This window comes from Bombina bombina, chromosome 3 (genome assembly GCF_027579735.1).
Source record: "Bombina bombina isolate aBomBom1 chromosome 3, aBomBom1.pri, whole genome shotgun sequence".
In the NCBI taxonomy this organism is placed as follows: Eukaryota; Metazoa; Chordata; class Amphibia; order Anura; family Bombinatoridae; genus Bombina; species Bombina bombina.
Window position 1 is genome coordinate 209442204 of NC_069501.1, and position 26589 is coordinate 209468792.

Genomic DNA, 26589 nt, shown 5'->3' on the forward strand with positions numbered 1-26589 from the left:
TCTAAGACCATTACAACTGTGCATGCTCAGTCAGTGGAATGGGGACTATACAAACTTGTCTCCGAGGATACAAGTAAATCAGAGGACCAGAGACTCACTCCGTTGGTGGCTGTCCCTGGACAACCTGTCACAAGGGATGACCTTCCGCAGACCAGAGTGGGTCATTGTCACGACCGACGCCAGTCTGATGGGCTGGGGCGCGGTCTGGGGATCCCTGAAAGCTCAGGGTCTTTGGTCTCGGGAAGAATCTCTTCTACCGATAAATATTCTGGAACTGAGAGCGATATTCAATGCTCTCAAGGCTTGGCCTCAGCTAGCGAGGGCCAAGTTCATACGGTTTCAATCAGACAACATGACAACTGTTGCGTACATCAACCATCAGGGGGGAACAAGGAGTTCCCTGGCGATGGAAGAAGTGACCAAAATCATTCTATGGGCGGAGTCTCACTCCTGCCACCTGTCTGCTATCCACATCCCAGGAGTGGAAAATTGGGAAGCGGATTTTCTGAGTCGTCAGACATTGCATCCGGGGGAGTGGGAACTCCATCCGGAAATCTTTGCCCAAGTCACTCAACTGTGGGGCATTCCAGACATGGATCTGATGGCCTCTCGTCAGAACTTCAAAGTTCCTTGCTACGGGTCCAGATCCAGGGATCCCAAGGCGGCTCTAGTGGATGCACTAGTAGCACCTTGGACCTTCAAACTAGCTTATGTATTCCCGCCGTTTCCTCTCATCCCCAGGCTGGTAGCCAGGATCAATCAGGAAAGGGCGTCGGTGATCTTGATAGCTCCTGCGTGGCCACGCAGGACTTGGTATGCAGATCTGGTGAATATGTCATCGGCTCCACCATGGAAGCTACCTTTGAGACGAGACCTTCTTGTTCAAGGTCCGTTCGAACATCCGAATCTGGTCTCACTCCAGCTGACTGCTTGGAGATTGAACGCTTGATCTTATCGAAGCGAGGGTTCTCAGATTCTGTTATCGATACTCTTGTTCAGGCCAGAAAGCCTGTAACTAGAAAGATTTACCACAAAATTTGGAAAAAATATATCTGTTGGTGTGAATCTAAAGGATTCCCTTGGGACAAGGTTAAGATTCCTAAGATTCTATCCTTCCTTCAAGAAGGATTGGAAAAAGGATTATCTGCAAGTTCCCTGAAGGGACAGATTTCTGCCTTGTCTGTGTTACTTCACAAAAGGCTGGCAGCTGTGCCAGATGTTCAAGCCTTTGTTCAGGCTCTGGTTAGAATCAAGCCTGTTTACAAACCTTTGACTCCTCCTTGGAGTCTCAACTTAGTTCTTTCAGTTCTTCAGGGGGTTCCGTTTGAACCCTTACATTCCGTTGATATTAAGTTATTATCTTGGAAAGTTTTGTTTTTGGTTGCAATTTCTTCTGCTAGAAGAGTTTCAGAATTCTCTGCTCTGCAGTGTTCTCCTCCTTATCTGGTGTTCCATGCAGATAAGGTGGTTTTACGTACTAAACCTGGTTTTCTTCCAAAAGTTGTTTCTAACAAAAACATTAACCAGGAGATTATCGTACCTTCTCTGTGTCCGAAACCAGTTTCGAAGAAGGAACGTTTGTTGCACAATTTGGATGTTGTTCGCGCTCTAAAATTCTATTTAGATGCTACAAAGGATTTTAGACAAACATCTTCCTTGTTTGTTGTTTATTCCGGTAAAAGGAGAGGTCAAAAAGCAACTTCTACCTCTCTCTCTTTTTGGATTAAAAGCATCATCAGATTGGCTTACGAGACTGCCGGACGGCAGCCTCCCGAAAGAATCACAGCTCATTCCACTAGGGCTGTGGCTTCCACATGGGCCTTCAAGAACGAGGCTTCTGTTGATCAGATATGTAGGGCAGCGACTTGGTCTTCACTGCACACTTTTACCAAATTTTACAAGTTTGATACTTTTGCTTCTTCTGAGGCTATTTTTGGGAGAAAGGTTTTGCAAGCCGTGGTGCCTTCCATCTAGGTGACCTGATTTGCTCCCTCCCATCATCCGTGTCCTAAAGCTTTGGTATTGGTTCCCACAAGTAAGGATGACGCCGTGGACCGGACACACCTATGTTGGAGAAAAAAGAATTTATGTTTACCTGATAAATTACTTTCTCCAACGGTGTGTCCGGTCCACGGCCCGCCCTGGTTTTTTAATCAGGTCTGATAATTTATTTTCTTTAACTACAGTCACCACGGTATCATATGGTTTCTCCTATGCAAATATTCCTCCTTAACGTCGGTCGAATGACTGGGGTAGGCGGAGCCTAGGAGGGATCATGTGACCAGCTTTGCTGGGCTCTTTGCCATTTCCTGTTGGGGAAGAGAATATCCCACAAGTAAGGATGACGCCGTGGACCGGACACACCGTTGGAGAAAGTAATTTATCAGGTAAACATAAATTCTGTTTTTTCTTTTCTTTTTTCCTTTTTATTCCCCCCCCCCCCCCCTTCACTGTTTTAAGTCAGTTTTCCCAACCACCAAGGTGATCGGGTCATTGTAATGTCATGTCAATCCAAACAGAACCAATAACAAACAGCAGAGAAAAAAAATAAGGGGCCATATTAACTAATTTCCCCCCCTCTCCACATTTTCTACGTCTACCAAACCCCAAGGAGAACTATTTCTGAGTTTTTAAAAGGGAAGATCAGATAATCAATTTCAGTTTCCTGAAGTGATTTTATAAATGTTGCCCATTTACTAAAGAACTTCCTTATGTCCGGTTCTTTATCAATATCTATGTCCTTTTGTTCTAGCATACATTGTTTTTTTAGATGACTCCTGATTTCAGAAATTGTCGGGAGTGCTCTTGTTTTCCATTTTTTACAAATCAGGTATCTGGTAGCTAAGATAGACAAAATTACTATTTTATCGTTATCTTGATAACTATCTTCCATCTTTAGGCACAATATAATTTGATATATAGATAGAGAAGTTGTATTGACTTTTAAAGTAGTTTTTAGCCAGAATTCTAATTTATTCCAAAATCTTCTAATCTTTGGGCAAGACCAAAACATATGAGTCAGGTCTGCTGCCTGAAGGGAGCATTTAGGACATTTATTAAATTGCTGGTTATGTATTCTGAGGCCTTTCTCTGGAGTAAAATATGTCCTGTGGAGAAGCCTAAGATGCGCCCCTCGCCAGGTGGCGGATAACGTAGAGGCAGCTACTTTGCTTATTGATAATTGAAGAGTTTTCGGGTCAATATTAGACTGTGGTATTAATAAGCTCCACGTTAATGCCATATTGTCCAATAAAGGAGTGCCTTTGCTTATATTAAGTATACTATAGCATGGGGTAATAGACATATGATCGTTTTTTGTTAAAATTAGCCAGTTTTCCAGCTTACCTAGCGTCCAACAATAACCTTGCTGTTTAATTAATTCAGCAGAAAAATGCCTTATTTGCAAATAGGTAAAGAAGTCTTTATTGGGTAGATTAAATTCTGTTTTGAGTTCCTCAAAAGATTTGATACATTTTCTATCTTTATCTAATATATAGATTACTTTATCCAGGCCAGAGTTATGCCATCTATTAAAGATAGCTGAGTTTATACCTGCTTGGAATTGTGGGTTCCCTATCATAGGCAGATGTTTCGAGACATTACTGGGTATTGAAAGAGATTTAGTTAGCTTCCTCCATGCCTTAATCGGGGTATATATAGTTCTAAGTCCTTTGATGTTCGCAGGCAACTCCCTTGGTAGAGAATGAATCAGAGCCACTGGGAGATAAGGCTTACAAATATTTAGTTCTAACTCATTATTTAAAATATAGTTTTTCGCGTATATCCAATCAGCTACTATGCGTGCCAAGAAGCTAAGATTTAATATTTGGTAATGCTAGGCCTCCGAGATCCTTTGATATAGTAAGTTTAGTGAGAGATATCTTGGGTCTTTTACCCTGCCATATAAATTGCCTAAGTGCAGCGTTGATAAAACAAATGTCCTTTTCTAATAGGAGCAATGGCACATTCTGAAGGATATAAAGAAGTTTAGGAAGGAGGATCATTTTGAATAATTCTACTCGACCAGAGATTGACAAGGGCAGATTCTGCCAAGATTTGAGTTTCTCCTTGATAGTAATTAATATAGGAGATATGTTAATTTTGTATGAGTCCCTTAGGTTAAGCGGAATATGAATCCCTAAATACTTAAAAGAATCTGTAACCACTCTAAATGTGATATTTAAGATGGAACTGCTATTCTTCCTAAGCCAGAGAATTTCGGATTTTAGTTTATTTACCTTGTATCCCGAAAAGGAGCCAAAGTGATCAGGTATTTGAAGGAGTTTTGGTATATTTGATTTTGTGTCAGAGATATAAATTAGTAGATAGTCAGCATATAAACCAATTTTTATCTGATAATCTTGGATCTTTATGCCTTCTAGAGATTCCTTTATCATAATTGCCAAGGGTTCGATGGTGATATCAAACAAGAGCGGGGAGAGAGGGCAACCCTGACGTGTACCTCTTTCTATTGCAATTGGAGAGGAAACAATATAATTTATTATCAAGCTTGTTTGGGAATGGATGTGCAAATTTCCCACAAATTTAGGAAGATTACCTACTATCCCAAACTTTGCTAGGGCTGTCAATGTGTGATTGAAAACTACAGAGTCAAAAGCTTTCTCTGCATCAAGTGATAAGACTGCCAGGTCAGGAAGGCCCTCTCTCCCCAAGGCAGAAGGGGGAAAATTCTGGATATAATCCATTGTGACAAGTAGCTCTCTGATTTTTGCCGCCGAGTTACGCCCATTCAAAAAACCAGCTTGATCTGTATGTATTATTTTTGCTAGGATGGGCTGTAATCTAGTTGCGAGAATAGAGATCATAATTTTGTAGTCTGAGTTGAGCAAGGCGATTGGTCTATATGACTCATTTAGCAGGGGGTCCTTTCCCCCTTTTAAGATCAGAGTTGTAAGTGATGAAGAAAAAGAGGCCGAGACTGGGTTACCATCAACATAGATCCAATTATAGAGATTACTCAAGTAAGGTGTTATTTCTGCTGACAGAATTTTGTAAAATTCATTTGGCAGCCCATCCGGGCCTGGGGCTTTATTAGAGGAGAGTTTGAGAATTTCTCTCTCTATCTCTTCCTTTGAGATAGGGGAATTAAGATTGACAATTACATCAGCTGATACTGTAGGAAATGTGATTTTACTCCAAAACTCAGCAGCCTTCTCCTCATCATAGCCTTTACAGGCATATAGATCCTGGTAATATTCTAAAAATATCTTGGAAATTTCCTCGGGGTCTAGTATTTGCTTCCCATTATTTTGGAGCTCTTCAATGGTTGGTTTCTTTCCCTCGTTTTTAACTAACTTAGCTAGCATTTTTCCAGATTTGTTGCCAAATTGATATAATTTGGCTTGGAATCTGAGTTCTTTGTGCGTTTCCTGGGACAATATAAAAGTGTCTCTGGCACTTTTGGCACGAATATATTTTGCCCAGTTTAGGGGATTTTTTTCAAAAAGAAAACAATTATACGAGTTAATCAATGTATTATCGATTTCTTTTTCTCTTACCTTTAGCTTCTTAGAGTAGCAACATAGGTGATGATTTCGCCTCTAGTTAGTACCGCTTTGGCTGTCTCCCAGAATATATCTGGGCGCCCTATATAGTCGCTATTGATGTTAACATAATCTTTAAATTTGTTTCTGATCCGTTCCTTGAATTTGAAATCCATCGCTAAATAGTAGGGGGAAAAAAATCGAGACAATTTGGGCTTTGGATGGCCCAGATGAATTTCGAGAGAGATAGGCCCGTGATCGGAAAGAAAAATCGGCATTATTCCTGCTTTTACATTTGTTAAAGCTAGACATTCATCAGTTAGAAATAGGTCGATCCTAGAAAGAGTTTTGTGGGCTTTGGAGAGACAGGTGTAATCCTGAGTGTCAGGATTCTGAATTCTCCAGATATCACTTAATGCGAGGTTTTGCTTAATTTTATTAAGAATTTTAGTGTCTAAATTATCTTTCTTCTGTTTTATTTGCATAGGATTTCTTCTAAGCATATCCAGAGGAGATTGTGGCGCCATATTGAAATCTCCTCCTAGGATCAGATACCCTTCAGAAATTAATAAGAGTTTAGTCTGAATGGTGTTCCAAAAATTCGTGTCAGAAATATTTGTGCCGTATATATCACAAAGTGTGTACGTCAGTTGAGCTACCTTAAATTTCACCAAGACATATATCCCCTCCGAGTCTGCCTCAGAATACAAGATTTCCACTTGGGATTTCTTCCCTATCAATATAGCTACACCTCTCTTTTTCCTAATACTTGGTGCTATGAAAACGTCTTTAACCCATTGAGCTTTTAACTTTAAGGATTCTTCAAGGTTTAAATGGGTTTCTTGTATGAGGGCAATATCTGCTTGGATTCTACGTAGGTGAGAGAGTATTGCTTTACGTTTAATAGGGGTCGAAATGCCTCCTACGTTCCAGGATATTATTTGCCTTTTGCGTCATTTATTAGAGAGGGGGGGGGAAGAGAAAGAAAAGAACAAAAAAAATAAAATAATAATAATAAAAAAAAAATAAAATACACAGATAAGTAACATAATTTACCACCCAAGCTTCCCCATCCCCAGGGGATTCCCCAATCATAGGCCTTATTCTATTTTTATAACACAGTCATCAACTGTCTAAAATTACGAGTTCAATGTTTTAAAGAGGTCTGCAGCCATTTGAGCGTCTTCAAGTAAGTGTGTTGTACCATTAACTTCAACTTTAAGTTTAAAGGGGTATGTTAAAGTGGCGCAGTACCCATTTTGAACTTTGTGCAAATCGGGGCCAATGCTCTTCTCTTAGAGGCTGTGTGAGCCGAAAAGTCTTGAAAAATCAAGATCCTGGACTGGCTGATTTTTACGGTAGGATTGCAATAACATGTTTTTATCTTGAAAATTGAGTAGTCTCGCAATAACAGGTCTGGGGCGGTTCTCATCTTTGTTATCTAGTCGGAGAGGACCAACTCTATGCGCTCTTTCCACTAAAATCGGATGATAGGTTGGAGGAATATTTTGGGCCTTAGTAAGTGTGTCTGATATGAAACAACAAAGGTCATCATATTATTTGTCCTCAGGGAGGCCAATTATTCGAATATTGTTTCTTCTAGATCGATTTTCCAAATCCTCCAACCTATCATGGATTTTTTGGAAATTAACCTCTGAGGTCTCAAGTTTAGAATTATGTGCTGTTGTTAAGTCCTCCAGGTCTGATACCCGTTGCTCTACTTCCTGTAATCTGTTGGAGAATTGTCTAATCTCCTGAGTTAACAAGGATATATCTTGTTTAATTTCTGCCCTTAGTGTATCAAATTTAGGTGTGAGAGCTTCAGAAATACTAGTGACTAAGCTTTGTATATTAGTAAACTCAGGAATAGATGCCATATGAGTAATGGTTGGTTCAGAAAAGGAGTCTTGGGTATTCTTAGTTTTCCTGTCTCTATTTCTAGCTGCCATACTTGGTGATGGTGTCTTAGAGGTATTAGAAAGAAATGTATCCATGTGCGGTGTACCTATTTGAGGCGTTAGAAGGGGAAGGGGGGTGGGTAGGTATTTACCGGTGAGGTAGAGGAAAAAAAAATAAGAGTGAGCAAGTGAAGAGAATAAAGTGAGTGTGAATATCAAAGGAGTTTAATCCGTGAGGTGTGAAGGGTGTGACTGTGACAATGTAAGGTGACAAAAAAGTTGGGTGTAGTGTTAGTGGAGAATTATTTTTGTGAGAAAGGACAGGAACAGTGTCGTTTTATCTTTATTTAACTTCCCTTACTACTAACTGTTATGCTGTGATATAGGGTGAATGTTTCGTGATTATTCTATTTGTAGGTATGGGCGTAAAAGTTATATTATTGAGTTTATTAAAGGAGAGAAACGAGACAGGAGGGAATATTGAATAGGATTAGAGTATTCAATGTTTTTAGAAAGAGCTCATATGTGTGAAAAATTAACAAGCGTTTAACAGCTGGGACATAAAAGGGTATTTCGCCTGTTAATTTTCCCTGTTAAATTACTACTGGTTTTATATTCAAATACCTATTGCATATCCATAAAACAGGGAAATTTACTTTTCAGAATTTTGTTTATATAGGACTGAAGTAATGGGAGACCTCTTAATTATAACATCCCTCCTTTCATTCTTTTGTTTTTCAGCAACTTATTTGTAGTAATTATATGGCTTCGCCTGAACAGGGGATATAATTTTTAGTTAGCCCTTTAGTTTTATTATAAGAATAGCACCTAGTTTCTTTTACATCGGGGCCTGTTTAAGGCTATTTGCAACCCATCCCTATTGGCTAACTTCAACAGTTCAGTTTCACTACGGTTTATTGCAGCAGACTAGAGACAATTATATGTGTAAACTTCCTTAAATTAAATACGGAGAGTTCTATACCCAACAGTGGAATCAGAAAAGGAAGCTATACCTCATTAAAGCCTGGTAAGTAACATAATAAGTAATATATTTAATAACCACTAGAATATATACCTGGCTGAGTTATAAAATAAAAAAAATAAAAAAAGGGAATAACAGTCGCTTTTGGACTGCAATATTAGTAGAATAAGGTATAGTAATTTTTAAAGACTTCAAGGGGTTATGTGGCCTCAGTTTAAGACAGAAGCGGGTTGATACAGAGGGATAAGGATAATTATAGCTCTTGTCCTAATGTCTTTACAGGTATCTTTTTTGTAGCACGCTTATGTTAAGCTATGTCCTGCACATGATAGTGGGAAAGAAAAAAAAAGATACAATACAACAATTGTTTTTGTAGCAGGGAGAGAAATTAAACTAAACAAATTCGGTTAATTTGATTTACTTTGCTTGATACCTGGTAACTGTTTAGATTAAAAGGCAATATTCTTACATCCTATATATAGTATTGGTTTTCATACCCCCAGAGGGAAGAAAAACAAAAAGGAAATAATAAAAAAAAAAAAGCCAGAGAAAGGAAGCAACACAATTAACAATTGAATAATTAAAGGGGGGCATCGGTGTCAAGCTGCTGACAATAAAGTGATGTAAATAAACAAAATACTTTTAAGGAGATCCAGACAATGTTACTAAAAAGAAAAAAAAAGTCTGATATTCCAGGAGAAAAAAATAAAAAAAATAAACAAAATAAAGTTATTCCCCCTTATTTAAACTTGGCCGTGCTTGCTCCAGAGGGCCATGTTAGGATAGTAATTGCTTAGTATTTATTCCTCTATCCCGGTGCACCCTTCGGACTTTACCTCCTGTATGTGAAAAGTCAGACAGTGTCCCAAGTGGGGAAAGCAGTGGGGGATAGTAATTAAACAGTTTTTAGACGTTACCCGCTGTTGTCTGCCGGTATGGCGTGAAGGATGAAGGATCTCTCTCCAGAGCGCCCCCCTCGCGCAGCACCGGTGGGAGGGGGAGCACCTGTACAGACGTGCCTCGCCTGCGAGAAGGAGAAACAGCCAGCTGCCTTGTATCTAAACCAGCGTTAGAGGGTGAGGAGTCAGGAACGGCCAATTCAGAGTCAGAGAGGTGAGAGTGACAGTCCGTGCCCCTCACGCAGCACCGGTGGGAGGGGACACCCGGACCCAACGCAGCAAGCACACAGCCGTTCAACCTCTCTACACCCTCTCTGCAAGTGGGCAAAGCCAGGAACAGCCTGGGGCCATCCGACAGGAAGAGTTCACCAGAGCAGGAGGCAGAGCAAAAAAAAGGCGGAATCAGGCAGCCACAGGGTCCGCAGAGCCGGCACAGACAAACAGCAGGCAAACTCCCACTTCAAGCCCAGCGGGCACTGCCGAAGTAGCCACAGGGGAAGCTTTAGTCAAGTAAGTTTTCCGATGTTGCAGTATGGTAACCTCTGTCCATGTACGTTTGCAGAGGCAAGTTTATACAAGCTGAATTGATGCTTCCAATTTGGGGACCGGTAAAGAGAGAGTCTCTTAAAACTATTAATGTAGAAGAGTAAGAACCTATGAACGCTGCAGGGTGCAGCACAGTGCATAGTCGTGGCACTGCTGTGGTTCCAGGAGCGATTAAGTAGCTAAAGAGGCCACCCTGGGTCTGAGGGTTTAGGCTCGAGAGTAGCCTAATGTGGAGGTAATGCTAGACAGGTGCTGCAGCAACCATACACCTGAGCTCCTCCCCCGGAAACCTCCTAGGGCATGTCCAGAACACACACTTTTAAACAACTTTCCATTTCACATCCATTATTTAAATATGCACAATCTTTTTATATACACAGTTTGAGGCACCAGCTCCTAATGAGCATGTGGAAGCTTCACAAAATATACGTATATGCTTTTTGTGATTGGCATCGGTTTCAATTTTACATTAGTAGACAAAGTGCTTTTGCATTTTTTATTTATTATGCATTCATTACTTATGCTATTCTATTGTGTTTAGTGGTCCTTTATGTGCTGTGGGTGATGAGACGGTGGCTTTGGAATAGCCTTATTTCTTGTAATTTCTAATGATGTATATATATTAGGGCAAAGCTTTAGTCCTTTATTAAGATTCTAGGTTGATGTGCAGACAACCCCATAATCCACTGTATTGATGCACCTAAAATTACTAGGTTGTTTTGTCATCTGTAAAACTACATTGAGAGGAAATTTAAGGCTGTTATGTTAGCTACTTTGGTTACATGCAACATTTTTAATCAAAAGCTTATTTTTATTTTAAAATGACAAAAATAAAATAACTTTCTCCACTCAGACATCTTTATATGTGTTTATTGCTTTGATTAATAGTAAAAAAAAAAATACAAAACAAAAAATCAGCTTGTTACACCATAATTAATTGTGTTTATCTGCCTACACAAACTTTCATTGATGAACTTAGTCTTCATGTACAATGGGCTGGCTGTTCATTGTACGTTACACATCACTTTCTATACTAGCAAATAACCTGTTGATTATTTTGCCCTTTTTTTCCCCTTTCTTTTTTAATAATTCCCGAATTTTACAGGAACAGAATATTTGTCAGCGTTACGATCAGCTGATGGAAGCCTGGGAAAAAAAAGTAGACAGGATAGAAAATAATCCTCGAAGAAAAGCCAAGGAGAGTAAGACTAGAGAATACTATGAGAAGCAGTTTCCAGAAATCCGAAAGCAGAGAGAACAGCAGGAGCGATTCCAGAGGTAATTCATTTTATTATAATTTATTTATTTTAATTCAAATGTCATGTTTTTTTCTTTTAATCCCCCCTCTTTCTCTATTTATAGTATTAGATTTATTTAGCAAACCTGTGTATTTAAAACCACTTAAAAATAAAATGTATGCTTACCTGATAAATTTCTTTTCTCCAACATTGGTGTGTCCGGTCCACGGCGTCATCCTTACTTGTGGGATATCTCTTCCCCAACAGGAAATGGCAAAGAGTCCCAGCAAAGCTGGCCATATAGTCCCTCCTAGGCTCCGCCCTTGCCGTTGCACAGGCAACATCTCCACGGAGATGGTTAAGAGTTTTTTGGTGTTTAAATGTAGTTTTTATTCTTCTTTCAAGTGTTTGTTATTTTAAAATAGTGCTGGTATGTACTATTTACTCTGAAACAGAAATGGATGAAGATTTCTGTTTGTGAGAGGAAGATGATTTTAGCAGACAGTAACTAAAATCGATTGCTGTTTCCACATAGGACTGTTGAGATGAAGTAACTTCAGTTGGGGGAAGCAGTTAGCAGACTTTTCTGCTTAAGGTATGACTAGCCATATTTCTAACAAGACGATGTAATGCTGGAAGGCTGTCATTTCCCCTCATGGGGACCGGTAAGCCATTTTCTTAGTCAAACAAACAGAATAAAGGGCTTATTATGGGCTAAAAAACTGGTAGACATTTTAATGGGCGAAATCGATTGCTTTATTTGGGCATTTTATTCATATTTATGCTGACAATTTGCATTTATAAACTTGGGGAACGTTTATAAAACGGCAGGCACTGTGTTAGACACCTTTCCCAGTCAGGGGGCCTTCCTAGTTGTAGACTGAGCCTCATTTTCGCGCCATTACTGCACAGTTGTTTTTTGAGAGCAGGGCATGCAGATGCATGTGTGAGGATCTAAAAATTGCTGGAAAAGCTTCTAGAAGGCGTCAATTGGTATCGTATTCCCCTCTGGGCTTGGTTGGGTCTCAGCAAAGACTATAGCTGGGACTGTATAGGGGTTAAATTTATAACAGCTCCGGTTCCGTTATTTTAAGGGTTAAAGCTCTGAAATTTGGTGTGCAATACTATTAATTAAGACACTGTGGTGAAATTTTGGTAATTTTTGAACAATTCCTTCATACTTTTTCACATATTCAGTAATAAAGTGTTTTCTGTTTAAAATTTAAAGAGACAGTAACGGTTTTGTTTTAAAACGTTTTTTGTGCTTTGTTGACAAGTTTAAGCCTGTTTAACATGTCTGTACCTTCAGATAAGCTATGTTCTATATGTATGAAAGCCAATGTGTCTCCCCATTTAAATTTATGTGATAATTGTGCCATAGCGTCCAAACAAAGTAAGGACAGTATTGCCACAGATAATGAAATTGCCCAAGATGATTCCTCAGATGAGGGGAGTAAACATGATACTACATCATCTCCTACTGTGTCTACACCAGTTTTGCCCATGCAGGAGGCCCCTAGTACATCTAGTGCGCCAATACTTATTACCATGCAACAATTAACGGCTGTAATGGATAACTCCATAGCAAATATTTTATCCAAAATGCCTACTTATCAGAGAAAGCGCGATTGCTCTGTTTTAAACACTGAAGAGCAGGAGGGCGCTGATGATAATTGTTCTGTCATACCCTCACACCAATCTGAAGGGGCCTTGAGGGTGGTTTTGTCAGATGGAGAAATTTCAGATTCAGGAAAAATTTCTCAATAAGCTGAACCTGATGTTGTGACATTTAAATTTAAATTAGAACATCTCCGCGCACTGCTTAAGGAGGTGTTACCTACTCTGGATGATTGTGACAACTTGGTCATTCCAGAGAAATTATGCAAGATGGACAAGTTCCTAGAGGTTCCGGTGCACCCCGACGCTTTTCCTATACCCAAGCGGGTGGCGGACATAGTAAATAAGGAGTGGGAAAAGCCCGGCATACCTTTTGTTCCCCCCCTTATATTTAAGAAATTATTTCCTATGGTCGACCCCAGAAAGGACTTATGGCAGACAGTCCCTAAGGTCGAGGGGGCAGTTTCTACTCTAAACAAACGCACTACTATTCCTATCGAAGATAGTTGTGCTTTCAAAGATCCTATGGATAAAAAATTGGAAGGTTTGCTTAAAAAGATTTTTGTACAGCAAGGTTACCTTCTACAACCCATTTCGTGCATTGTTCCTGTCACTACAGCAGCGTGGTTCTGGTTCGAGGAACTAGAAAAGTCGCTCAGTAGAGAGACTCCTTATGAGGAGGTTATGGACAGAGTTCACGCACTTAAATTGGCTAACTCTTTTATTTTAGATGCCGCTTTGCAATTAGCTAGATTAGCGGCGAAAAATTCAGGGTTTGCTATCGTGGCGCGCAGAGCGCTTTGGCTAAAGTCTTGGTCAGCGGATGTGTCATCCAAGACAAAATTGCTTAACATCCCTTTCAAAGGTAAAACTCTATTTGGACTAGAATTGAAAGAGATTATTTCAGACATCACTGGGGGAAAGGGCCACGCCCTTCCACAAGATAGGTCTTTCAAGGCTAAAAATAAGTCTAATTTTCGTTCCTTTCGCAATTTCAGGAACGGACCGGCCTCTAATTCTGCATCCTCTAAGCAAGAGGGTAATGCCTCACAACCCAAACCAGCCTGGAAACCGTTCAAGGCTGGAACAAGGGTAAGCAGGCCAAGAAGCCTGCCGCTGCTAACAAAACAGCATGAAGGAGTAGCCCCCGATCCGGGACCGGATCTAGTGGGGGGCAGACTCTCTCTCTTTGCTCAGGCTTGGGCAAGAGATGTTCAGGATCCCTGGGCGCTAGAAATAGTTTCTCAAGGTTATCTCCTGGAATTCAAGGAACTACCCCCAAGGGGAAGGTTCCACATGTCTCACTTATCCTCAAACCAAATAAAGAGACAGGCATTCTTACATTGTGTAGAAGACCTGTTAAAGATGGGAGTGATACACCCAGTTCCAATAAAGGAACAAGGAATGGGATTTTATTCCAATCTGTTCGTAGTTCCCAAAAAAGAGGGAACTTTCAGACCAATTTTGGATTTGAAGATCCTAAACAAATTTCTCAGGGTACCATCGTTCAAGATGGAAACCATTCGAACGATTCTACCCACTATCCAGGAAAGTCAATTTATGACTACCGTGGATCTAAAGGATGCGTACCTACATATTCCTATCCACAAAGAACATCATCAGTTCCTAAGGTTCGCTTTTCTGGACAAGCATTACCAGTTTGTGGCCCTCCCATTCGGGTTAGCCACTGCTCCAAGGATTTTCACAAAGGTGCTAGGGTCCCTTCTAGCGGTTCTAAGACCGAGGGGCATTGCAGTAGTACCTTACTTGGACGACATTCTAATACAAGCGTCGTCCCTGTCAAAAGCAAAGGCTCATACAGACATCGTTCTGGCCTTTCTCAGATCACACGGATGGAAGGTGAACATAGAAAAAAGTTCTCTGTCTCCGTCGACAAAAGTTCCCTTCTTGGGAACAATAATAGATTCCTTAGAAATGAGGATTTTTCTGACAGAGGTCAGAAAATCAAAACTTCTAAGCTCTTGTCAAGTTCTTCATTCTGTTCCTCGTCCTTCCATAGCGCAGTGCATGGAAGTAGTAGGGTTGATGGTTGCAGCAATGGACATAGTTCCTTTTGCATGAATTCATCTAAGACCATTACAACTGTGCATGCTCAGACAGTGGAATGGGGATTATACAGACTTGTCTCCAATGATTCAAGTAGATCAGAAGACCAGAGATTCACTCCGTTGATGGCTGACCCTGGACCATCTGTCCCAGGGAATGAGCTTCCGCAGACCAGAGTGGGTCATTGTCACGACCAACGCCAGTCTAGTGGGCTGGGGCGCGGTCTGGGAATCCCTGAAAGCTTAGGGTCTATGGTCTCGGGAAGAGTCTCTTCTCCTGATAAACATTCTGGAACTGAGAGCGATATTCAATGCTCTCAGGGCTTGGCCTCAACTAGCAAAGGCCAGATTCATAAGGTTCCAATCAGACAACATGACGACCGTTGCATATATATCAATCATCAGGGGGGAACAAGGAGTTCCCTGGCGATGAAAGAAGTGACCAAAATAATTCAATGGGCGGAGGATCACTGCTGCCACCTGTCTGCGATCCACATCCCAGGTGTGGAAAACTGGGAGGCGGATTTTCTGAGTCGTCAGACATTCCATCCAGGGGAGTGGGAACTCCATCCGGAGATCTTTGCCCAAATAACCCAATTATGGGGCATTCCAGACATGGATCTGATGGCGTCTCGTCAGAACTTCAAGGTTCCTTGCTACGGGTCCAGATCCAGGGATCCCAAGGCGACTCTAGTAGATGCACTAGTAGCACCTTGGACCTTCAACCTAGCTTATGTATTTCCACCGTTTCCTCTCATTCCCAGGCTGGTAGCCAGGATCAATCAGGAGAGGGCCTCGGTGATCTTGATAGCTCCTGCGTGGCCACGCAGGACTTGGTATGCAGACCTGGTGAATATGTCATCGATTCCACCATGGAAGCTACCTTTGAGACAGGACCTTCTTGTTCAGGGTCCATTCGAACATCCAAATCTGGTCTCCCTCCAGCTGACGGCTTGGAGATTGAACGCTTGATTCTATCGAAGCGTGGGTTTTCAGATTCTGTGATAGATACTCTGGTTCTGGCCAGAAAACCGGTAATTAGAAAGATTTACCATAAAATATGGAAAAGATATATCTGTTGGTGTGAATCCAAAGGATTCCCATGGAATAAGATAAAAATTCCTAAGATTCTCTCCTTTCTACAAGAAGGTTTGGAGATAGGATTATCTGCAAGTTCTCTAAAGGGACAGATCTCTGCTTTATCTGTCTTACTACACAAAAGACTGGCAAATGTGCCAGATGTTCAAGCATTTGTTCAGGCTCTGGTTAGGATCAAGACTGTTTACAGACCTTTGACTCCTCCCTGGAGTCTAAATCTAATTCTTTCAGTTCTTCAAGGGGTTCCGTTTGAACCTTTACATTCCATAGATATTAAGTTACTATCTTGGAAAGTTTTGTTTTTGGTTGCAATTTCTTCTGCTAGAAGAGTTTCAGAGTTATCTGCTCTGCAGTGTTCTCCGCCCTATCTGGTGTTCCATGCAGATAAGGTGGTTTTGCGTACTAAGCCTGGTTTTCTTCCTAAGGTTGTTTCTAACAAAAATATTAACCAGGAGATAGTTGTACCTTCTTTGTGTCCGAATCCAGTTTCAAAGAAGGAACGTTTGTTACACAATTTGGACGTAGTCCGTGCTCTAAAATTCTATTTAGAGGCTACAAAAGATTTCAGACAAACATCTTCCTTGTTTGTTGTTTATTCTGGTAAAAGGAGAGGTCAAAAAGTGACTTCTACCTCTCTTTCCTTTTGGCTTAAAAGCATCATCTGATTGGCTTATGAGACTGCCGGACGGCAGCCTCCTGAAAGAATCACAGCTCACTCCACTAGGGCTGTGGCTTCCACATGGGCCTTCAAGATCGAGGCTTCTGTTGACCAGATATGTAAGGCAGCGACTTGGTCTTCACTGCACACTTTTGCCAAATTTTACAAATTTGATACTTTTGCTTCTTCGGAGGCTATTTTTGGGAGAAAGGTTTTGCAAGCTGTGGTGCCTTCCGTTTAGGTAACCTGATTTGCTCCCTCCCTTCATCCGTGTCCTAAAGCTTTGGTATTGGTTCCCACAAGTAAGGATGACGCCGTGGACCGGACACACCAATGTTGGAGAAAACAGAATTTATGCTTACCTGATAAATTACTTTCTCCAACGGTGTGTCCGGTCCACGGCCCGCCCTGGTTTTTTAATCAGGTCTGATGAATTATTTTCTCTAACTACAGTCACCACGGTACCATATGGTTTCTCCTATATATATTTCCTCCTGTCCGTCGGTCGAATGACTGGGGTGGGCGGAGCCTAGGAGGGACTATATGGCCAGCTTTGCTGGGACTCTTTGCCATTTCCTGTTGGGGAAGAGATATCCCACAAGTAAGGATGACGCCGTGGACCGGACACACCGTTGGAGAAAGTAATTTATCAGGTAAGCATAAATTCTGTTTCTTTCCGGATATGGTGAGTTCACGGCTTCATGATTTTACTGTTGGGGAATATCACTCCTGGCCAGCAGGAGGATGCAAAGAGCACCACAGCCAAGCTGTGTAGTATCACTTGAAATAAAGGACGGGGGCATGGACTCACCATATCCGGAAAGAAAGAAATGTATCAGGTAAGCATATGTTTTGTTTTCTTTCCTAAGATATGGTGAGTCCACGGCTTTATCATTTACTGTTTGGAACCCATACCCAAGTTAAAGGACACAGATAAATAGGGAGGGACAAGACAGACAGACCTAAACAGGCACCACTCGTTGAAGAACCTTTCTCCCAAAAGAAGCCTCAGTCGAGGGAAAAGTATCAAATTTGTAAAATTTTGAAAAAGTATGCAGAGAAGACCAAGTTGCAGCCTTGCCTTGCAAATCTGTTCCACAAAAGTTTCATTTTTGAAAGCCAAAGAAGAGGAGACAGCCCTAGTGGAATGAGATGTAATTCTCTCAGGAGTCTGCTTTCCAGCAGTCTCATAAGCAAAACGAATTATACTTCTCAACCAGAGAGAAAGAGAAGTAGCAGTAGCTTTCTGACGTTTACGTTTCCCAGAGAAACAAACAGGGCAGAAAACTGGTGAAAATCCTTAGTCGCCTGTAAATTTAGTTTTTTTTCAGCACGTACAACATCCAAGTTGTGCAACAAACGTTCTTTGTGAGAAGGATTAGGACATAGAGAAATATTTTTATTATTTTTATTTTCCTGATTAACATTTCTGTCCAAAACCACTTTAGGAAGGAAACATACCTTAGTACAAAGAACCGCATTATCGGTATGAAAGATAAGGTATTTCGAATCTTACTGCAAAGCTGAGAGTTCCGAGACTCTCCGAGCAGAAACAAAACCTTCCAAGATAACAACTTAATATCTATGGAATTCAATGGCTCAAACGGAGCCTGCTGTAGAACCTTAAGAACAAGGTTAAGGCTCCAAGAAGGCTCCAGACTTAAACACAGGCCTGATTCTGACCAAGGCCTGACAAAAAGATTGCTCATCTGTCATGTCCGCCAGATGCTTATGCAGCAAAATAGATATAGCAGAAATCTGACCCTTCAGAGTACTGACTGACAAACCCTTCTCCCGTCCATCCTGGAGAAAGGACAACATTCTAGGAATCCTGGCTCTACTCCAAGGGTAGCCCTTGGAGTCACACAAATAAAGAAATTTACGCCATGTCTTATGATAAATCTTTTTATCTTGCGAGCCTGAATCATGGTCTCAATGACTGACTCTGAAAAACCACACTTTGACACAACTAAGCGTTCAATCTCCAAGCAGTCAGCTTCAGAGAAACGAGATTTGGATGAAAGAAGGGACCCTGAATCAGCAGGTCCTTCTTCAGAGACGGTCTCCACGGTGGGAGAGATGACATCTCCACTAGGTCTGCATACCAGATCCTGCAAGGCCATGCAGGGGCTATTAGAATCACTGACGCTCTCTCCTGTTTGATACGAGCAATGACTCTGGTATGGAAGGAGAGCAAATGGAGGAAACTGGTATGCCAGCCTAAAATCCCAAGGAACCGCCAGACCATCTATCAGAGCGGCCTGTGGATCCCTTGACCCATACCTTGGAAGCATGGCATTTTGCAGAGACACCATCAGATTCCAACTCCGGCACCCCCATTCTAGGGTTTAGTTGGAGAAAACCTCCGGATAGAGTTCCCACTCCCCGGGATGAAAAGTCTGTCTGCTCAGGAAATCCGCTTCCCAGTTATCTACTCCTGGAATGTGGATGGCAGACAGCAATTGTGAGCTTCCGCCCACTGAATAATCAGACACCTCCTTCATGGCTAAGGAACTTTGAGTTCCTCCCTGGTGGTTTATGTAAGCCACTGAGGTTATGTTGTCTGACTAGAGCCTGATAAACTGTGCTAAGGACACCTGAGGCCAAGCCATTAGAGCTTTGTAAATCTCTCTCAACTCCAGGATGTTGATGGGGAGAGTGGACTCCTCCCGAGTCCAAAGTCCCTGCACCTTTAACGAGTCCCAGACTGCTCCCCAGCCCAGCAGGCTGGCGTCCATGGTCACAATCACCTAGGCAGGTCTCCGAAAGCATCTGCCCTGAGACAGATGGTCCTGAAAAAAACACTACGGGATAGTCTCTTGTCGACTGGTCTAGATCTATCCTCTGAGACAGATCCGCATAATCCCCGTTCCATTGTCTGAGTATGCACAACTGTAGAACTCTCAAATGGAATCGAGCAAAGGGAATGATGTCCATGGAAGCCACCATCAGACCGAGAACATCCATACACTGAGCTAATGATGGTTGAACAGTAGACTGTAGAGAGAGAGGCAAGAGGAAAGGATTTTGGCTCTTCTGACCTCCGTCAGAAAAATTTTCATTGATAGGGAATCTATTATAGTCCCTAAGAAGACTACCCTTGTAGCTGGAACAAGTGAGCTCTTTACCAGATTCACTTTCCACCCGTGGGAACGTAGAAAAGACAAGATCTCTGTGTGATATCTTGTTGAAAAGATGGCACCTGAACCAATAGATCGTCCGGGTAGAGCTTCACTGCAATTCCCTGGGACCAGATCACTGCCAAGAGAGCCCCCAGAACCTTTGAGGAAATTATGGGAGCTGTGGCAAGGCCAAAAGGAAAATCCACAAACTGAAAGTGTTTGTCCAGAAATGCAAATCTCAGAAATTTGTGATGATCCCTGTGAATGGGAACATGAAGGTATGCATCCTTTTAGGTCTATGGTCGTCATAAACTGACCCTCTTGCACCAAAGGAAGAATGGAGCGGATAGTCTCCATCTTGAAAGGCGGAACTCTGAGAAATTTGTTTAGACATTTCAGGTCTAAAATAGGTTGGAAAGTTCTAGAGCTGCAACAACTAATCGTCATAATCGATAATAATCGATTATGAAAATAGTTGTCAACGAATCTCATAATCTCATAATCGATTAGTTGGTTTGCAATTAGTTGGTCTGTGCACAACACCAGCTGCTTCACTCCAATGAACTCCTGCATATGGTATTGTGTTTTATGGTTATGTCCTTAGCCTAAAGGACGTTTACAGACGTCTACTTTTCACTTTTTCAGGACAGTATAGGTTTACAACTACCCCTGGCTTATCTGCAACCCAGATATAATAGTCATCATTTGGATTGTTATTTGGTGATTTGGAATTATGCTTTTCATGATATAGTGCCAAGCTTGTTGTTTACACCTTGCCCCTAGATTGATGGGAGTTATTTAAATTGATGTGCAATATTATCTGTTTGCACAATTATTAGCATATCGCTTGCTATTGCTGATTATATGTACTGTATAAATAAATGTGTAAGGCTTTGTCCTGTTATTGATATACAGTCCTTAGCGCTTTTGATTTAGTTTTTTATTGTTTTTTTATATTTTTAATAAATTGTGATAGGTATCAGATTCAACCTTTATAAGTATATATTCCTAGATATTTCCCCCTACCTTATAGCTGGTGATTTACCATTGCATATAGATATTAAAGATATTTTTATGTTAGAATGAAGTCAAGGGTTACTTTATTGAGAGGCCCCTTGCCAAGGTAGAAAACACTTGGCATTGGTGAAGAGCTAATAAAGATAAATATCTCACTTTGGTGAAATTGGCAAAACCCTACTTATACACCTCAAAAGCCTTTTCTCTGCTGCAGGAAATATAGCTGCAAACAGAGAACCAGCCTTAGCCAGAAGCATGTGCACATGTTGAGATTTTTGCATTTCAATGCAAAGTTTCTGAAAGAGTGAATAACAGAATTTTATTAACAGTGATAGTCTAACTCTTTCTAGTTCTACCACTTTTCAAACAGTTTGTGATTTTGTTTTGTATAATTATAAAACTGTGCTCTGCTTCTTAAAAATTGAAGAAACAGTTGTGTTAATGTAAAGTTTTAGTCTGAAGTTTATATTTGTAACACTCATTATGTGGATTTTAATTTAAAACACAGAAAACTATTATTGATTCTCTGTTTATCCGATTAGTCGATTAATCGAAAAAATAATCGGCCGATTAATCGATTATGAAAATAATCGTTAGTTGCAGCCCTAGAAAGTTCCCTCTTTTTCGGGAACCACGAACAGATTGGAATAGAAACCTAGACCCTGTTCCTGATTTGGAACGGAAACAATCCCAGGGAAAAAAGATCCTGAACTTATTTCAAGAACGCCTCTCTTTTTATCTGGTCTACAGATAATCTTGAGGTGGAACCTGCCCCTGTTAGGAAAGGTCTTGAATTCCAATTTGTAATCCTGGGATACTATATCCACAGCCCAGGGATCTGAGACATCTCTTATCCATGCTCAAGATAACTGAGAGAGTCTGCCCCCACTAGATCCGATCCCGGATCGGGGGCAAACTCTTTATGCTGATTTATAGTCAGCTGCGGGTTTCTTTGATTGCTTCCCCTTGTTCTAAGACTGGGAGGGCTTCCATGAAGACTTGGCCTGTTCCTACTTGGAAGAGGAAGGGGAAGACTTTCCTCTGGAATTACGAAAGGAACGAAAATTACTCTGATGTTCTTTTGGTCTATTTTTCTTGTCTTGTGGGAGAAAAGACCCCCCCGTAGTATCAGAAATAATTTCTGTCAGACCGGGTCCATTCATGGTCTTACTTTTGTAAAGGATCGTCAGAAGCTTAGATTTAGAGGAAATATCGGCTGACCAAGATTTCAGCCACAATGTTCTGCGCGCAAGCACAGCAAAACCAGATATTTTGGCTCCCAACTTAATGACCTGCAAGGAAGCGTCAGTAATAAAGGAATTGGCCAACTTAAAAGCTTTAATCCTATCTTGGAGTTCCTCTAAAGTAGTCTCTATCTGAAGAGACTCAGACAAGGCGTCGAACCAAAAGGCTGCAGCACTTGTCACAGTGGCAGTATACACTGCAAGTTGCCGTTGTAGACCTTGATAAACATACTATTTTTTTTTAATTTTTTTTTTTTTAAATAAGCCTCCAGCTTTTTGTTCCTTGGGTCCTTAAAGGAGCAGCTATCCTCAATAGCAATAGTAGTTCTCTTAGCCAGAGTAGAAATGGCCCTTTCTACTTTAGGAATCGTTTGCCACGACTATGCAATGGAGTCAGCAACAGGAAACATCTTCTTAAAGACAGGAGACGGGGAAAAAGGAATCCCAGGTCTTTCCTATTTCTGTGCTTTAATCTCTGTGGCACTGTCTGGCACAGGAAAGTCCTCCACAGAGGAAGGAACATCAAAGTATTTATTAAGCTTGTCAGATTTCCTAGGGATGGCAGCGGTAGGAGTATTTGAAACATTAAAAGTAGCCAAAACCTCCTTTAAAGGGACAGTCTAGGCCAAAATAAACTTTCATGATTCAGATAGAGCATGTAATTTTAAACAATTTTCCAATTTACTTTTATCACAGATTTTGCTTTGTTCTCTTGGTATTCTTAGTTGAAAGCTTAACCTAGGAGGTTCATATGCTAATTTCTTAGACCTTGAAGCCCACCTCTTTCAGAATGCATTTTAACAGTTTTTCACCACTAGAGGGTGTTAGTTCACATATTTCATATAGATAACACTGTGCTCGTGCACGTGAAGTAATCTGGGAGCAGTCGCTGATTGGCTAGACTGCAAGTCTGTCAAAAGAACTGAAAAAAGGGGCAGTTTGCAGAGGCTTAGATACAAGATAATCACAGAGGTTAAAAGTATATTATTATAACTGTGTATGTTATGCAAAACTGGGAAATGGGTAATAAAGGGATTATCTATCTTTTAAAACAATACAAATTCTGGTGTAGACTGTCCCTTTAACAGTACACAGAGGTGTTCAAGCCTAAATCTGAAGGATTTATATTGTCCAAATCTGAGATTTCACCCTAAGAGGCTACCGACGTATCTTCCTGATCAGACTTATGAGAGGGGGCAACTTGGGTAGCAGAACTTGGAGCAGAAATCTTACTATCTGAATCTCTAGATTTCCTCTTTTGTTTTTCCTGTAGCATGGGAATGGCAGCTAATGCCGCAGATACTACAGAAGATACCTGGGCAGCGATCTCTGCTTGCAAATAAACTCCCCTGGGAGATTGAGAGGAACCGTAGGGCACTGAATGTGATGCAATTAAGGCTTGGGACATTTGAGAAAAAGACTGTGGCATTGCCTGAACAGCCTCTTCCTGAGAGACGGTTTGCTCTGAAACAAAAAGTTAATTTTTATGCATTATAGTTCTCTCTGTACATGAGGAACAAAATTGCAAGGGTGGTACAATTTGACTCTCTAAGCAAAGCCAGCACCTGTCCATAGTAGCAGGATCCGGATCCATAATGCAGAAAAAAATAGTAAGTATACTTAAGTTACTGCCCCTTTAAATGATGAACAAGGCGCTGTCCCTTTAAATCTTTTTAGACAAAAATGTGCCCAACGTATATATAAAGCTTTCACATCAATGACACGTTCCCTCTATATGGAATTTAATTGATCCCCAAGTAGAGAAAAACATTATGCAGCAGTTTGAAATTAAAAACAATCTTTTTACGACCCCTCTACACCTCAGTCAGTGACTGAGATGCCTACCTGCCTACTTGAAACAATCGGTAGTGCAATCTGTGAAAACTGGGCCGCTGCATTAAACCAACTTCCTCTCAGTCGCAACAGCTCTGGTCTCTGCAATGTAAAGAGAACGCCACAGGATCGGCTATGGAAGCTGTGCCACAGTAAAAGCGCGCGCCTCCAGCCGTCAGCTGAAACAATGCCGCTTTCTGACTGCGAAATCTGTCAGAGCCGGCTGAGAACATTGCAATCGTGCGATCAGTGCCCAAACACATTATATTAATAAAAACAGATGCAATCTTATAGAGCCCAAAAATTAACCCCTGACCCACCAGGAAAGTTAACTCCTATTACGTAAAGGAGATTAACTTAGTCTCTACTGCCACATGCATATTTACGTGCCTGCCCAAAGAACATCCTAAACCTAGGATTGTAGCCCCACAATAGCTGCAGCTTGAGAAATTGGAGTAGTAATCTGTCTTGGAGGATAGATCTAGATCTGTCGACATGAGATTCTTCCCTGTGGATCAGAGAGGGGAAGTAGTGGTAGAGTGCTCCCTTAGCTTGCGACAGGTAGCAGGATCGTTGCCCGCATTCTCCAGAATGTTTTGGTTGTCTCAGGTACTTCTTTCTCGGGGCACATGCTTCCAGAGACCTTCCTGAGTAATAGTGACCACGGTCGCTAGCCTGTTGGATTAGTGACTATGGACTTGGGAGGAGTCTGCTCTCCCCATAACTATTTTGGAATTGATAGCGATCTACAATGCTCTGATGTCTTGGCCTCAGTTGTCTTAACTGTTTTTTCCGGTTCTGGTTGAACAATTTAATCTCAGTGGTTTACATTAACCACCTGGGAGGAAACTGGAGTTCCTTTGCCATGTTTGGTGTGGATTGTTGGGTGGGCGGACCCTGACATTCGTTGTTTATCCACTATTTACATTTGAGGAGTGAATACCGGGAATGTACTTCTTGAGCTGTCAGATTTTTTTTTATCCCGGGGAGTGGGCGATCTCCCGGAGGTGTTCTCCAGGTTAACCCTCAAATAGGGGTGCTGGAGTTGGAGATGGCAGTACGCCAAGTTTCCAAGCAATGTTAAGTGTCAAGAGATCAGCAGGCTGTTCTGTTAAATACCCTGTCGTTGCCTTGGGATTTCAGTCTGACATCCCTGTTCCTCAGTTTGCTCTCCTCCCACAAGCCATTGTTTGTATCAAATGGGAGTGAGCATTGGTATTTTAATTGTTCCTGCATAGTTTTGCTGGATCTGGTATACAGACCAAGCAGAGATGTGTTTCTTCCACCTTGGTGGTTATTCCTGAGGAAGGACCTTCTAATTTAGGGTTCATTCTTTCATCCAATTTTATTTTCTTTGAAGCTTTCTGCTTGGAGATTGAATGCTTAGTCACTGAGACCATGATTCAGTTTCGCAAACCTGTTACTAGTAACTTTTACCATAAGGTAAAGCGTAAATTCCCTGATTGGTGTGAATCCCACGACTACTCTTGGAAGTAGGGTCAGGATTTTTAGGGGTTTTGCCCTTTCTCCGGGAAGTTCTGCAGGGCGGTCTGTCAGTCAGTTCTCTGAAGGGTCAGATTTCTGCATTATACTTTTTTACACAAATATCTGGCGGATGTGCCAGACGTGTAATCTTTTTGTCAGACCCTGGTTAGTATCAGGCCTGTGTTTTAAGTCTGTTGCTCCTCTTAGAGCTTTAACCTTGGTTTAAGATTTTGTAGCAGGTTCAGTTTGAGCCATAGCATTCCATAGATTTAACATTTTTATCTTGGAAGTTTTCTTTTTTTTTTTGCTATACCTTCTGCTCGGAGAGTTTAGGCTTTGCAGTATGATTGACCTTATCTTTCTTGCCTATAAGGTTTTACTTCCTTAAGTTGTTTATAATAGAAATATTAATCAGGAAATTATTGTTTCTTCTCTAGGTCCTAATTCTTCTTTTCATAAGGAACGTTTGTTGCACAACTTGGATGTGGTGCGTGATCTTCACTTCTATCTACCGATGACTAAGGATTTTCATCAAGTCTTCTGCCCTGTTTCTCTGGGAAACGTTAAGGTCAAAAACCTACTGCTACTTCTCTTTCTCTCTGGTTGAGAAGTATATTTCGTTTGGCATATGAGACTGCTGGACAGGATGAGAGGATTACATTTGCAACTTGATTTTCCTTGCATTCTTTTTCCAAATTCTATAAATTTGATACTTTTGTTTCGGCTTAGGCTCCTTTTGGGAGAAAGGTTCTTCAAGGTTACTTGTCTTGTCCCTCCCTAATCATCTGTGTCCTCTAGCTTGGGTATTGGTTCCCACTAGTAATTGATGATGCTGTGGACTCACCATATCTTTGGAAAGAAAACATAATTTATGCTTACCTGATAAATGTATTTATTTCCGGATATGGTGAGTCCATGGCACCACCCTTTATTTTAAGACCGTTATTTTTTTACTTACACCTCAGGCACCTCTACACCTTTGTGTTTTCTTCTTTTTCCATTTCCCTTCGGCTGAATGATTAGGGGTTATGTGTAAGGGAAGTGACATTTAACAGCTTTGCTGTGGTGCTCTTTGCCTCCTGCTGGCCAGGAGTGATATTCCCACTAGTAATTGATGATGCCGTGGACTCACCATATCCGGGGGAAAAAAAGAAATTTATCATGTAAGCATAAATTATATTTTTTTTGCTTGAACAAACAGGTTTCACTTTAAAGTTTCACTTTCTTTCTTGAAAGTGTTGTACAACTCCTATTACTTGCTGTACTTGTAATAACAGGGAAGTACGGTCTTACACTCCATTTGGTTCTATGTTCATTTTCTCCATTCCGGCTGAGACTTGAACCTGTGGAGAGCGTTTCCTCTGTTAACTGTCTGGGTCTAG

At 41.1% G+C, this 26589-nt stretch overlaps 1 protein-coding gene across 6 annotated transcripts in view; it reads left to right on the plus strand.

Moving 5' to 3' along the window:
- NCOR1 (nuclear receptor corepressor 1) overlaps positions 1-26589 on the plus strand; it is a 1077134-nt gene that overhangs the window by 193241 nt on the left and 857304 nt on the right. For all 6 annotated transcript variants that reach the window (XM_053706113.1, XM_053706112.1, XM_053706115.1 and 3 more), the window contains one exon: positions 10935-11107. In XM_053706113.1, coding sequence (XP_053562088.1) covers positions 10935-11107 — 173 coding nt within the window. The remainder of the gene's footprint in view (positions 1-10934; positions 11108-26589) is intronic.